The sequence below is a fragment of the Ostrea edulis genome, chromosome 9 (assembly GCF_947568905.1).
Source record: "Ostrea edulis chromosome 9, xbOstEdul1.1, whole genome shotgun sequence".
Classification (NCBI taxonomy): Eukaryota; Metazoa; Mollusca; class Bivalvia; order Ostreida; family Ostreidae; genus Ostrea; species Ostrea edulis.
The window spans coordinates 33,957,329-33,972,710 of NC_079172.1; the positions used below are offsets into that span (position 1 = coordinate 33,957,329).

The 15,382-nt window shown below is 34.9% G+C and overlaps 1 protein-coding gene across 1 annotated transcript in view; it reads left to right on the forward strand.

Annotated features, from left to right (window-relative positions):
* Positions 1-1,550: 1,550 nt before the first annotated feature.
* Positions 1,551-15,382, forward strand: part of LOC125658799 (tyrosine-protein kinase receptor torso-like) — a 55,665-nt gene continuing 41,833 nt past the window's right edge. Inside the window, exons 1-2 of the mRNA XM_048890220.2 lie at positions 1,551-1,647; positions 7,963-8,112. Of these exons, the coding sequence (XP_048746177.2) occupies positions 7,987-8,112 (126 nt within the window). The 5' untranslated portion in view covers positions 1,551-1,647; positions 7,963-7,986. The remainder of the gene's footprint in view (positions 1,648-7,962; positions 8,113-15,382) is intronic.

A 15,382-nucleotide genomic window follows, 5' to 3' on the forward strand; every position in this document is an offset into this window, starting at 1 on the left:
ATCAAGAAAAAATCTGAAGTCTTTCTAATGTTCTTTTATGATAAAAAGTATTTTATAGTACGTTATCACGCAAGCAGTTAATTGCTACAATGGATATTTTACGGATAACGTAGTGCTTTGTACAGATTTTGTCTGTCATGGTGGCTTGCACAGCTGATTGCTACTATTATAGTGTTTAGCTAACTGCTACAGTGTACAACACTGTTTTGTACAGTTTTGAAAAATGCTATATATATGTAGTGTTGTGATCAGTTAATGCTGAAAAAGTGCTGTATACAGTTACATGCAGTTGCTGCAATATTAATAGTATTGTTGTTTTGCTATGTAGCGTTTATATTATGCACGTTTAATTCCTACATAGTGTTGTGTACCGTTAATTGCTACAATAGTGCATTTACAGCTAATTACTACCGTAGTATTTTTATATCTAATTGCAACATTGCACCATGGTATTTTGCACTAATATAATACATTCCTAATCAAAACAGATTTCTGTGTAGTCGAGACATGTATTTCTAATTGTTTCTCTATGAATATGAATGGTTTTTATGAATGAATGATTTTATGCGCATGCAAAATAAAATACACAAAGGCTTCAGGGGCGAAAGGATATTAATATGGCATGGTTATTGGTCCGTCAAAACAATATCATTCTATAGATAGATTTGTTTGAAGTTAATTTATTTCCAACAATAAAACACAGAACCTTTTACAACATTTTGTGTACATTAATAGGACGATGTACAATGATGATACTTGACCTACATTTGATCAAAATTCCTTATAGTGTATAATCATAGGGATTCAAATTGGCTTTGTGTTAGGTGGTGATATTTGTTCATAATATTATCAATATTTCATTCTATGAAGTGAACTCCTGGGCATCTGCTCCTACCTTTGCTTATTCTAGGCCCTGTTCTCGATTTTGTAGTCTTCATAGTATTTAAGAGATTGGTTACTGTTCAATATCTTCTCCCTTTTTCATAACACCCCCCCCCCCCCCCCCCCCCCCCATCAAGAAATGTTCTAAAATAAAGACAGACATTGATCAATGACTTGGATATTATAGAAGATAGATTTTTACAAACTTCATCTGTTATATGAAAATGATTGGCCGTTTATAACATGTGAAATTCGAATGCACCTAATGATGTTTTGCACTGTGATTTTATTATTAGAGCGAGTAATAGTTTGCTAATGTTAACCAGGTAACGAAACGCAATCAGACTAAAACACTCCGGAATCTTAAATGACCTCCGTTGCGTCATAAATTAACGACTTCAGACTTTAGGTTGAAACTAATTAGGCTTAGTTTGTACTAAGAGGGGTCTCGCTGTTGAAACGTTGCTGTCAAGATTAATGTGGCAAGGAAAAAACTGACATAACTAGTTTTGTTTTATTTAGAATAGACTTAAATAAATCTTTGTCACTTGTGTAGCCTCTAAAATATTTTTTACAATTTTAATACCAGCACAAGGAAATGACCTTAAAAACAAAATTAGAATAAAAAATTGACAAAAATATTTGTTTGTATGGCTCTCTCCGTCTAGAAGGACTCGGGTTCTTAGTGAGAATGTGAACAGATTCTAACAGGACATATCGTAAAAATTTGGATTTATTCAGTTCATTTTATTCATTTCATCAAAGGTAAGACGATGTATTCAATGTTTGTTTATATGTTTCAGAAAGGTAATCATGATTGTTTTGTTTTTTCTTTGTTATGTTTCCCGATTTTTTTCTTCCTGTGCGACGACGTCAGCAGCCATTGGGTTTTAAGCCTATGCTTGGTGCCCAGATTCGTAGCGGTGAGGATTCTTTATTGTGTCAACGCCTCGATTTTAAGTTCTTTTCTGAAAGACCCGTAACTTTCATTTGTAATACCTGACTCTTGATAAAGCAACAACCACTATCAAGTTTTGACGTGACGTTGGGATCTAACTAACGTCCTAGGTTTGGCACGGGATCGAAAATCGAACTCGGAACTTTCGGTGGCCACGCGAACACCCTTACCACTCGACTACCACGACTGGTTCGTAATTTGTAAACGTCATAGAAACTCAGTACAGAAAGGCGAATAGTGGTAATTTTAGTTGTTTCTAGCCGTCTCAGAACCCCGTAATGCAGATGTTGCTAAGCGAATTAATTTCATTAGATGATGTAGGTTTCCTTACTAACTAATGTTCTGTAACTGTAATCTGTTGTGTGAACTACGAGTGTGTCGGTGATAGACTTACAATTATTAATATATGTAAAACTTATACGGTACCAATTTTGATGCACCAGGTGCGCATTTCGACAAATAATGTCTCTTCAGTGATGCTTAACCTATGTAAGGTTGCATTATTTGTTCAATAACAGTGTACATGTGTAATCATATTAAAGGACGCATCGTATGTTACTAAATTTTTTATTTCTTTTAGCAATGTTAATTCTTTGCATGCCAAAATTGATTTTAAATGCGTTTTGAATTAAATATTTTGCGTAGTTTACGAGTCATATGCGAGCGTGCACTGTTGACTAAAATTATCATTTGAATGTTAAGACTCGGAAAAATTATTAATATCGAAATAAATTTTGTACATGGTGAATAAAAGCTGAGTTTTTAATAATATCTAACACTACTTTCACCATCAGTTGGTCGAAGAAGGGGAAATTACTGATATTTAGTTTTAAAAGTTCTTTTTGCGGTAAGAAAGGGTGTATACCAATCACACTATATTGTTTATTAGTACATACATGTGCAGATGTTATCGATACAATGAAAAAGGAAAAGGAGGAGGGAAAACAATTCAAAAAGTAGATATACAGTAATACAAACCAATCAAAGAGTTCAAAAAAGTCTAGACAACAATACGGTAAGGCTTTCTCAATAAACTTAGATATAAATTACAGGACAATAGGGGGTTCATTGTAGAGTTTAAAATAGTAGCCACAATTTCACTAACCAAGTGCCAGCCTTAGTACCGCGATATAACTTGAAATTATTACAATATTATGCAGGTTTCCCGAACATCTGCCATCATGTGATTTTTAAGCCATGCTTTCCCTCTTTAGCAAAGAAGCGATGAGAAAGTCTGTGATTTGTCTTCGGTATAATGTTAATCAACTAAAGAGGGTTGAAATAACATGTCGTCTGCTGATCTATAGAACGTGGGTTCGAGCCTAGCAGGGGTTTTATTTTTTCCCCCAGATTACTTTTTACTAAAACTGCATTTTTTTCATTAAATAGGTAAATTTTAAACTTTTCAATTTCGAAATGTTATTGTTCTGTTATATCCTCCACTTTCCATCCATATTAGATTTCTCTGGTGTGTTACTCCTCCTTAAAATCATATCAAATTTTTAATCAGTCAAAATAAATATACGTATCGACAAATGAAATGATGGGATACCTTCTGAAGAACCTTTACGGAGAAGCACGCACGAACAATTCAGATAGCATTTCTTAGTTCAGATTTTATTACTTTATACTCATACATACAAATTAAAGAACACAACATTCTTAGTCAGATTTAATGATAGGCAATAAATTTGAACCGTGGAAACATACCTTGGCCCCGGCAAAGAAATCAAATAAAACAAATCACAAATAAAAATTCATTACCTAGAATAAAACGAAATTTTCGTGCATTGTACGTTTAAAAAAAGTTAGAGACTAAAAATTCAATGCACGTCATATAAATTTCACCGTATGTTGACGGCTGGGCTAGATGTATATACGCTTAAACGTTTAGATACCATATTCCTGTTTAATTAATATGTTATACTTCTGTTTGTTTGATGCGTTAACACTTACATTTTAGAACTTAGAGGGTAAGAATCTGTGCAGTGGAAGTGGGGGTAAATTGTGTCGTTTGTTTTATCTCAGTGGATGCTGTTTGGGGACAGATATTGTAATGTACGCATGCAAACAATCTTATCGATAAACTTGTCCTTGATCTGACATTTCAGTTTTCAGATAGCAGTATCAATATTTTCCCTATGTTTGTACGTAATCGGCTTGGTTTTCAGTTACCTTTATTACGTAATCATATATATTTGAATGTACATGCATTGTATCACTATTGATCATTGGTTTTGTTTTAGAAAGCACCGTGGAAGAATGGAACCTTGTACTAATCGGGATACCTTCTCTGAATACAGCATTATTATTATCAATATCATAATATTTATTATCATCAAATATATAAATTAGGTTTTAAACAAGAGGCCCAAGGGCCTAGAATCGCTCTTCTGATAAATTGTACAAGCCCACCATTTCTATTCTTAGCCTCTTAGTATTCTAAATCTTTAGTTAAATCCTAAGAATTCAAAAAAAGTAGGTCAATGTGACCTACTTTTTGGTTTACACATTTTGAGAACCCAAGAAATATCAACTGACAAAGTTTGATGATTTTAAGCCAATTAGTATCTGAATATTGAAATATAGCTGTCAAATTCCAATCGTAGGTCATGGTGACCTACTTTTTGGTCAGCGAACTCCGAACATGCAAGACCCATCAACTGACAAAGTTTGATGACTGTAGGTCAAATAGTATCTGAAATATATAAATATAGCCGTCAAATTCCAAAAGTAGGTCAAGGTGACCTACTTTTTCGTCAACACCCTTCAAACATGCAAGACCCAACAACTGACAACTGACAAAGTTTGATGACTGTAGGTCAAATAGTATCTGAATTATATAAATATAGCCGTCCAATTCCAAAAGTAGGTCAAGGTGACCTACTTTTTGGTCAACACCCTTTGAACATGCAAGACGCATCAACTGACAAAGTTTGATGACTGTAGGTCAAATAGTATATGAAATATATAAATATAGGTGTCCAATTCCAAAAGCAGGTCAAGTTGACCTACTTTTTGGTCGAAACCCTTCGAACATGCAAGGCCCATCAACTGACAAAGTTTGATGACTGTAGGTCAAATAGTATCTGAAATATATAAATATAGCCGTCAAATTCCATAAGTAGGTGAAGGTGACCTACTTTTTGGTCGACACACTCCGTAGACTCAAGATGCATCAACTGTCAAAGTTTGATGATTGTAGGTCAATTAATGACTGAAATATATAAATATAACTGTCAAATGCCAAAAGTAGGTCACAGTGACCTACTTTTTGGTCGATACACTCCGAAGACTCAAGATGCATCAACTGACAAAGTTTGATGATTGTAGGTCAAATAGTGTCTGAAATATAGTAATTTAGCTGTCAAATACCAAAAGTAGGTCACGGTGACCTACTTTTTGATCGACACAAACCGAAGACTGAAGACGCATCAACTGACAAAGTTTGATGATCCTAGGTTTTACAGTGCCCAAAATATGCATCTAAAATTGAAAATGTGAAATTTGAATATTTGCAAAATTCAAAAAGTAGGTCACTGTGACCTACTTTTTTATAAATATGTTTCAAGGCCTTAAGATGCATCAACTTACAAGATTTGATGATTCTAAACCTCTCGGTATTTGAAATAACAACTTAAAATATATCTATAAATGATAAGCCATAAAATTCAGAAAGTAGGTCACGGTGACTATTTTTCAGTTGACGCATTTCAAGGTCCCATGATCCACCAACTGACAAGTTTTGATGATCATAGGCTTCAAAGTGTCCAAGATATGCATCAAAATTAATTTTAAAATAAATACCTGCAAAATTCAAAAAGTAGGTCACCGTGACCTACTTTTGAGACAACTTGACACAAGGTCCTAAGATGCATCAACTGTCAAAATTTGATGATCCTAGTCCTTATAATGACTAAAATATCTAAGATTTAAGGAATTTAAAAATTTTTTAAATTTAGGTCAACTTTGAAGTGACCTTGAGACCACGCCCTTTGCCCCAGGGTAATGCCTTGAACATTTTTAATCTACAACATATCCTCATCCTTATGTGTAAGTTTGGTGATAATCTGCCTTGTGGTTCTTGAGAAGAAGATTTTTTAGCAACCACTACTTTTGTTTGTATTTTCCTGATTATCTCCTCTTGTTAAAGGGTCACATCCCTCTATTTAGTATGTATGAAAGCCCTTGGGCCAATGATACCCTGTAACAAATTTGAAAAAAATTGGCCAAGGGGTTCTTGAGTTATAGCCCTTTTTCTAAAAAGTTTACGCACACCGCACACCGCACAAATGGCCATAGCATTAGCTCTTTGAGCCTTTGGCTCAGAAGAGCTAAAAACGATTTGGTTTTCAATTTCACACCCTAAGTAAACAAATAGTAAATTACAAATTAATAATTTGCGATTCAGAATTGACATTTCTTAATTTAAAAAATCAAGAATTCATAATTATAAGTCGTTTGAATCGGAAATTATAAGCTGATGTAAAATATAAAAAAAAAAAAAAACAATCTTTTTATATCAAGGAATACAGCTGCAATACATCACTTTTGATCACTTCATACACGGTAGCACATAAAAGTGATAGATAAAATATCAATCAGTGTAAGAGGAATCGATATAGCTGCATGAAAGGTGAAGATAACGAACAGTGATCAATCTCATAACTCCTACAAGCAATACAAAATAGATAGTTGGGCAAACACGAATCCCTGAACACACCAGAGGTGGGATCAAGTGCCTAGGAGGAGTAAGCATCCTCTGTCGACCGGTCCCACCCGCTTTGAGCCCTATACCCTGACCAGGTAAACTGAGTTATCCGTAGTCAAAATCAGTGTGCCAAGAACTGTCTAACAATTGGTATGAAACACGTCAGACAGCATTTGACCCAATGATAGGTTGTATTAGCAAACTAGATCGTTATAACGACCATAGAATTTGTGAAGTGCTGACTTTAATGGAGACTGTTGAAACCCCTGTACCATCAACTTGTTTGTCAGTAGCTTGCCTCGATTTAAAAACAGACCACAAGCAGAACAAGCTCTTGCGTATCGAATCAGTTGAGAGATATAAACTCCATATACAGGAGAAGCTGAAATCATCTCGTTTGTCACACAGTTGAGTTGTCAGTTTGCCGTTAATGTCTACTTTCAATAAAATATCTAAGTATGAAGCAGAGGTGGACGACTCTGTGGTGTCTTTTATTTCGAGCTCACAGGGATATATCGAATCGACATATGAAATGAAAGTTATTATTGTTAATAGACAAAACGTCGTCGATATATCTAGATATCGAATTGAAGGCCACAACAAGATATTTTTCCTTCTCACGTACAAGATTTTGAATAAATTCTGCTTCGTAAGAATATAAAAACAGGTCAGCTATCAAAGGAGCACAATTCGTGCCCATGGGAATTCCAACAGACTGTTGGAGGACCTGATCACCAAAGACCACGAAGATATTGTCAATGAGGAACTCTAGCATATTTTTTATTTCAACTTCAGAGGACTTGTGCGTGGAATCTATACACTGGAACCATGATAATCATATCTCAATTCTAATTTTACCCAATTTCATGTTTACTCATTACTAAACAGTTGTAATTTTATTTAAAACACATATTGACGAGTCATTTTCATGTGTGTTTTCAGAATGCATTATTTTGTCTGACGTCAGAAGCACTGATAGCACACGTCATTTTACACATTTCACAAATGTCATGATCTCTATTTGTACAAATGCTATACCTCTAACGAATTTCACAAAATACGTAAAATAATTAACAAAAACGCATTAACGGTCACAAGGTACATGTACATGATGATAATATGAAAGTAACGTTGTACTTTCACGATGTTAGTATGTCACAACTTAAATGACACTCGTCAACTTGTTAGAACAAAAATTAATACTAGAGGAATGAATAACGGTACTTCATTAATTAGTCTGTTTTGAAATGTATAGAATTGAAATTACTTTCATGCTGGATTATTATTTAGGATATCATACAAACATACTTTACAATCTCTCGATACAAATAGCTATCACGATTTTATTTGTTGAGCACATGTACGTGTCTGAAGAATGTCTTGAAACATTTTCCGTTTTTAATTATTTCAGATTTGGACAGATCTGACAACTTCCATGATGTCACTTCCGGTATTCTCAGTGTTAATATTGATGTGGTGTGTTGAAGCGTTTTCCATTACATTTAACTACACGGAATTGAGCAATGTCGTCGACCAGTGCCGAACCAGGTGTTATCTCCAGGTAACCAGCATTTAATAAACAATCATCCCATTTACAGATGTACTTGCAAAACATAAGATGGCGGTTAGGTATGCATAAGCTAAAGTGGTAATTTATAAGGTTCATCGAATGAGTTGATTCTCGGAAGAATATTCACCGCTTCACATATCATCTTGTTAGAGAAAGACGGGCGTATTCAAAACACCCGAGTTGCCTCCAAATAAACTACTTATACTGAATTCAATTATTTCGTTTTACTGCTGAAGACGGAGCTCACAGCGGAAGTAGCCTTTGAGCTGGGTGTGACCGGTTTAGAGGAGATGTTTACTCCTCCTATGCACCTGATCACACTTCCAGTATTTCTAGGCGTGCGTGTTTGCTCTGTTCTCGGATTTGTATTGTTTTTAGGATTCATGTGATCGATTTCTCTTCTGTTCGTTTTCACTTTATCCAATCATAAATATCTGTTCAACCATAAACAAATTTGAAATGATCTAAAAAGTTCAAAAGTGTTTTGATTAGACAGAAGTATAAAACTATTGGGAGAAATCACAGCCCTATCATTAATATAACAGCAAAGATTTGGTAGCAGAATAATCCCTACACTGATCAATCCATTATCCACCGTACAGGAACTTCTGTTTTGACAGAAAGGTGCTTCAGGCGAGCTTCGATGCTTTTAGGACTTGGATTATTTGTAGAATGCATGAATGTGCCGTTTTACTTTATTTCTTTGTTCCACGTTTCGCAGACTAAAGTTTGATATGTAATTATCGATATTTTTCGTAATTTGATAGATTTGAACATATTTTGTGACGTCAAAGTACGAATTACCTATACCCAAGTTCTTATAACCCACGAGTTCCATATTAATTAGTACTCACACAGGATATATATGTGTAGATGCGCCTTGCCTACGTGGAATTTTATAGTTACCAGACACGTCACATCATAAAATCATGAACCCTTTTTGAAATGATATTTGCTTTTACTTCAAATATACATGGAATTAATTTAAAGTCTATAATGTAGCGTAACACATGGTCTGTCCTTTTCATACTATAAATAAAATGTAATCCATTTGCTAATTGTTAATTCATTCTAAAACATGTAAATGAAACATAATTATGCTGGACCATGAAAAACGCCGCTGGGAAATATGTGGTTTACAATTTTCGCACACCTATAATTAATATAAGACAGAAATTATACAGAAATTAATGTGTTTCCTAAAACGAGTCCCATTTTTTTTTAACATGCATACTCCTCTATATAAGCAGGTGCCTTATTTTACTTATTTGTTTGATGAAAGAACCCAAACAAACATGGAGAGACATGAAAGTACATGATACTGCATCATTTGTCCATTTTTGCCTAAAATTTTGAACGCATATGTTCACGATTGTTGACATAATAATATCACATATTATATAATACAATCGGATCACGCGCTCGTCCTTTTCCGTAAACGGTAAGAAGACTCGGACGTGGATCGGCGCAAGAATTGCATCAAATCGATGCATGTATTCGCCGGAAGCGCGCCTGTGGGTGAAGTTAAATGGCCAGAACCGAATCCCTGTATAATGTGTTATTTATATTTTCACCACAGATCCAGGTTTGGTATCATTAACGTTTCATTCACTCTAATACATAAACATATGAGTGGAAAATGATAGTGATAGAATACCTTAGATATGTATGATATCTTAGATGCATTTGAAAGCTCGTGTTTCATATTGTAACGTACGACTGTGACGTCATAATTACATTTGTGTACACATGGTAACAGACCCTGGTGGCGTAGATCCACATACGAGGTTCATTTGCAGTTACGGAAATAGCCGAGTAGTTACGATTGTATATGATATTGCATATCAATCGCAACTACTCGGCTATTTCCGTAACCGCAAATGTACCTCGTATGTGGATCGATGCCATCAGAGTCTGTTGCCATGTCTACACAAATGTAACTATGATGTGACAGTCATACGTTACAATAATATGAAACACACGAGCTTTCAAATTTTCCACTAATATATGTTTATGCATTAGAATGAATAAGACGTTAATGATACCAAAACTGCATCAGTGACGAAAATATAAATAACACATTATCAGGGATTCGGTTCTTGCCTTTTAACCTCATCTACAGGCGCGCTTCCGGAGAAGAAATGCATCGATTTGATGCAATTCTTGCGCCGATCCACGTCCGAGTCTTCTTACCGGTTAAGGAAAAGGACGAGCGCGTGATCCGACTGATTGCATGCATGAAACCAAATATTTTTACCACTTCCGGTTATCGTCTATGCCATTATTACATAACAAATTACGTCATTACACTTGGTATTATTTGTAACGTTATCCATAGATGTTAGTTGTTATGAATTACTCTGCTGTTCTACTAAAATATTTACATTATGAAGATTTGTTAACGAGAGACCTTAAAAGTATTTAATTTTCAGTTTGTTATTCTTGTTACATACATGAAACCCACAAATGCAGGTAATATTTGATAATGTACATATCATATGTTAAAGTAATTTAGGTAAAATTTGACCTCATAAACGTTTGTGCATTATTCATTTTGACAAGGTTTAACATGTAAATTAAAACAAAACTTTTTCAAGACAAACACATCAGTATCCATCTGATCGAGTCATGATTTTATTGATAGCATAATTAAGCTTAAAGAAAATATAATACAAAGTGAGATATTTTATCGATTTAGTATAATGGCTAAATAAAACATAAAAACATGTAGAAAACATTGATGTCAGGAGAAAGTAATAGTTTTATTGTCAAGTTTCTTGTAGGGTATTGTAGCCCTTTGGAGTAAAAAAAAACATGCCCACCTAGGTTTTGGTGAGGGAATTCAGGAATATTATGGTTTTGAAATCGTGTCCACATCGTGGTTTTTGTGTAAAAATGACACCACAACGCGTTTGATAGGAGTGTCTAATATAAAAGCTAGAGGTGGTCGGAAATAGTGTTTGGTAAATTTTCTTAACCGGATAGTATACTTGAGGCATTTTTGACTTACAATGTATAGGGTAAAACCAGTATACCAGTATTTTCTATAAGTATTATGGTATAAGACGCAAATGAGTCGTCAAATGGCGTAATAATTTCAAGACATTTTCGATTCATCAGATGATGCAATGACAAGGATAAAGATAACAAACTCATAAATACTATAAAACAAATTCGAGAAAAGGGCAAACATAGACCCCTGGAACTCCCAGAAGTGGGAGCAGGTGCTGAAGCGGCATAAGCATCCCCTGTTAACCGGTCACACCCGTTGTGAGCCTTCTGTCTTGATCATATACATGCAGTAATCCGTAGTCAAAGAACGGCATATAAATATGAAACTCGGCATACAACATTCAATCCGACGACAGGCTGTAATTGTAAACAAGAACATCACTCAAAAGGAGGCCGGGTCTATGGTTACCAGTTTCTCAGATCTGTCCAAGAAGGAAATCTTCCTAAATGTTATTAAGTTCTAAAGCAACGAAATCGATTGTAACAGTTGATAATCATCATATCAACACTACAACATTTTTATGTTACACAAAATATGTCTATCGCCATATTAACTCTAAAACTTCATAGTTATTTTGGATTTCAAACATTTTGGTTGAGCATCACTGAAGAGACATTATTTGTCGAAATGCGCATCTGGTGCATCAAAATTGGTACCGTATAAGTTTAACATCACATTGACAATATCAATAGCAATGTTTGTTCAACTAAAATAAATCTACCTCATATCAACAATATAAAAAGTTTTGTTCAACAACAACCAATCAACAAGAAAATTCAGATTGATGGCGACTCTATTGAAGACATAAAATACGAGGTTGTTTCGTACTGTTTACAGACGGTTGTTCATTTCTGGACATACTGATGAGCTTTTCTGTAGAATGTCTGCTTAACAGGTGGTTTTCATGTATTTAAGTAAATGACCTAAAATCATGAAGGAGGTTGAACGACCGACCGACCGACCGACCGAGAAAAACATATTTCTCGGGAAACATACATTGTTTGTCCGATTTTTTGTTTTCCTACATCGTTTGAAATTTTTAAAAAGTAGATAATTTATGTTAGAAACATTTGTAATGATCCATTGCATCGTAAATTTACTACTTTTCTGATATGAAAAAATACACACCGTCTGCTTAAGGAATTACGTTTCATATCATGTGAGGTTTGTGTTTTTTCTTCTTTTTTACATTTGTGTATGTGTTTCTATAAAATTCGGAAATATCAAATTAAAGATATTTCAATGTCACTGGATGCTTATCCATCGAGTGGATGACGTTGTATGTCTAGTCTCCCCGTCCCCCTGTCAAATTAAATGTGTATATTGCATTATATAAATTTTACATTCTACATGCGAATTTGTATGGTTTTACTAGGCCTACATGAAATCATTCATGCTTATATTAATTAGTCAAGTAAGATACAGACTGTATAACATTAACATGGTTAATTAAAACAACCGGTGCCACTTAGCACCAACTTTCACACATGTGGTTTGCGTGATAGACTAGTGAAAGGACCAACGTTTCCGCTGTATATGTACATGAGTATGCGCGTAAAACTATATGTACATTATATGTAAACAAACAATATACGACATTGTATATTCACATAAAATCTATTTACATTACCTCGGAAGTGGTGTGTAAATATATAAAACACATTAAATGTTGTCTACTTAATTGTGGACAATTTATTCATACATCATTATTCGTAATTCCAAGAATTACTTTGATTTCTTTCCAATTTCACAGCTGTATAGCTGGCGTCTTCACGTCGTCTTTGCTATGTGCGTAGTAAGCGCTGTTAGAAGCGGATTCCTACCAATCGATAAACGTCATCGGGTTATGTCTAGCCATGATGCTATAATACTTGTACTCAAATTATGGAAACTTGATTATTTTACACCTTGAAAAAGATAATCAATTCAGCACATTATTTTTAAAATCATGATAGATCTGATGTTATGTAAAAAGTACATATATGTACATGTATGTGAAAAAGGCAAAAACTATGCACTTTTGGAAAGAGAGAAAAGAAGGATTTTCAAAAATTTATTTCAAGAGATATGAATAAAAGACACATGCAGATTTGAACTCTGGATCTGCGGGTCAATAACCCGATACCTTATCCACTAAGCTACGTACATGTAAATTTACAAGCAAGTAATGTCACAAAACATTTAAATCGTCATCTTATTACATATTGTTAATATAAAAAGTTTAAGTCGTTTAAAAAAGACTGTTTCAAGATATTTCATATGATCCCCCAAAGAGATTTTGTATGCATATCATCATATGGATTGATGAAGGCGGAGCAACTCTCATGACGCAACAGTCATTATGACCTCATTTCCATACCAATTTCCTTTGTAGCCTTAACTGTATAGTAACTGCTTAAGTTGCATATACCAGTTTTACATTTACCTCGCCGCTTCGTAATCATTTACAGCCCGTGCATAGCCTTTAACGTGTTTATCAGTCCTCACAGCCCGTGCATAGCCTATAATGTGTTTATCAGTCCTTACAGCACGTACATAGCCTATGACCTTTATCAGTCCCCACAGCCCGTGCATAGCCTATAACGTGTCTATCAATCCTTACAGAACGTACATAGCCTATAACATTTTTATCAGTCCTCACAGCCCGTACATAGCTTATAATTTGCTTATCAGTTTTCACAACCCGTGCATAGCCTATAACGTGTTTATCAGTCCCCACAGCATAGCCTATATCCTCACAACCCGTGCATAGCCTATAACTTGCTTATCAGTCCTCACAACCCGTGCATAGCCTATAACGTGTTTATCAGTCCCCACAGCATAGCCTATATCCTCACAGCCCGTGCATAGCCTGTAACTTGCTTATCAGTCTTTACAGCCCTTCTGTTATTGACCAGTGATTTATTTACCAGGCTTCACAATTACAGTTTACCGGTTGTTATAACCCTTAAAAAAATGTCAAATCAGTATTTATAATCCAAACTATCTCTAACAGTCCACAAAGCCAAAAATTCATTTACAAGTCCTAAGAGTTATTTAACAGTCAGATGTACATGTATAAGTCATTATGTACAGCCAAATATGTATAACCGTTGATATCTTCGTTAAATGATAGGGTCCACCACAAAAAAAAAATCAGGTGTAATTCAATGATGTTCCACTCAAACTGTAAACAAAGATGGCGGGCAAATATACTAAGCTCTACACTCCAGTCTCGACATTTTTATCTGTAAACTTTAGGAAAAATCAAGTGACTCTTATTATGATGTTGATATTTTAATTTACTGATTCATCTTTACTGAACAATGTAAATTTTGATGAACTTTTTAAGTGTGCGTAACTTTTATATTGCACATATCTACATGTATATTAGTGTCGATACTAATTCAGTTTCTAGAAATGACGACAAAGACAATAATTTATTACATCCCTAGGCAATATTTGATACCATTAGGGTTCCGTGTTTTTATTCCTTACAGGATTTATGAGATTGACTCCTGTTCGTTATCTTCACCTTTCACTAGGCTAGATAGCATACCTTGCCATTTGTTGGCAGAGCTCTATAACGCTAAGATTGATTTATACCTTGACTATTGCAGGTAATGCTCTAATACTTCTAGACTGGAGCATAGACATTGTCATCTAAAGAAAAAAATGGTTCCTACCAGGATGTGCATATTCTGTTTTTCCATGACTATATAATAGTATGTTACATCTCTTGTCACATTAAGTCAGAAAAGTTGCACATGTTGATAAAATATAACAAGAGTTACATGACCAGTTCATGATCAAATCTTCCGCCGCTGTGGTCTAAAGGTTAGATCGTTCACCCCGTATGCGGAAGGCCGGGATTTGATTGAATATTGTTTAACTTGTGAATCTTTCACTCATATGGATACGTGTCCCGTTGGGATCCGGGTTAGAATAGATCACCAGTAACCCTTTCTTGTCGTAAGAGGCGACTAAATGGGGCGGTCCTTTGGACGAGACCGCAAAACCGAGGTCCCATGTCACAGCAGGTGTGGCACGATAAAGATTCCTACCTGCTCAATGGCCATAAACGCCAAGCATAGGCCTAAATTTTGCAGCCCTTCACCGGCAATGCTGACGTCTCCATATTAGTGAAATATTCTCGAGAGGGACGTTAAACAATATTCAGTCAATTCAATCATATGTATACGTCACAATCAATACACAAGCAAATTACTACGTCGTTAATTTTGAAATTTTTCGTGTTTTTCATATTTT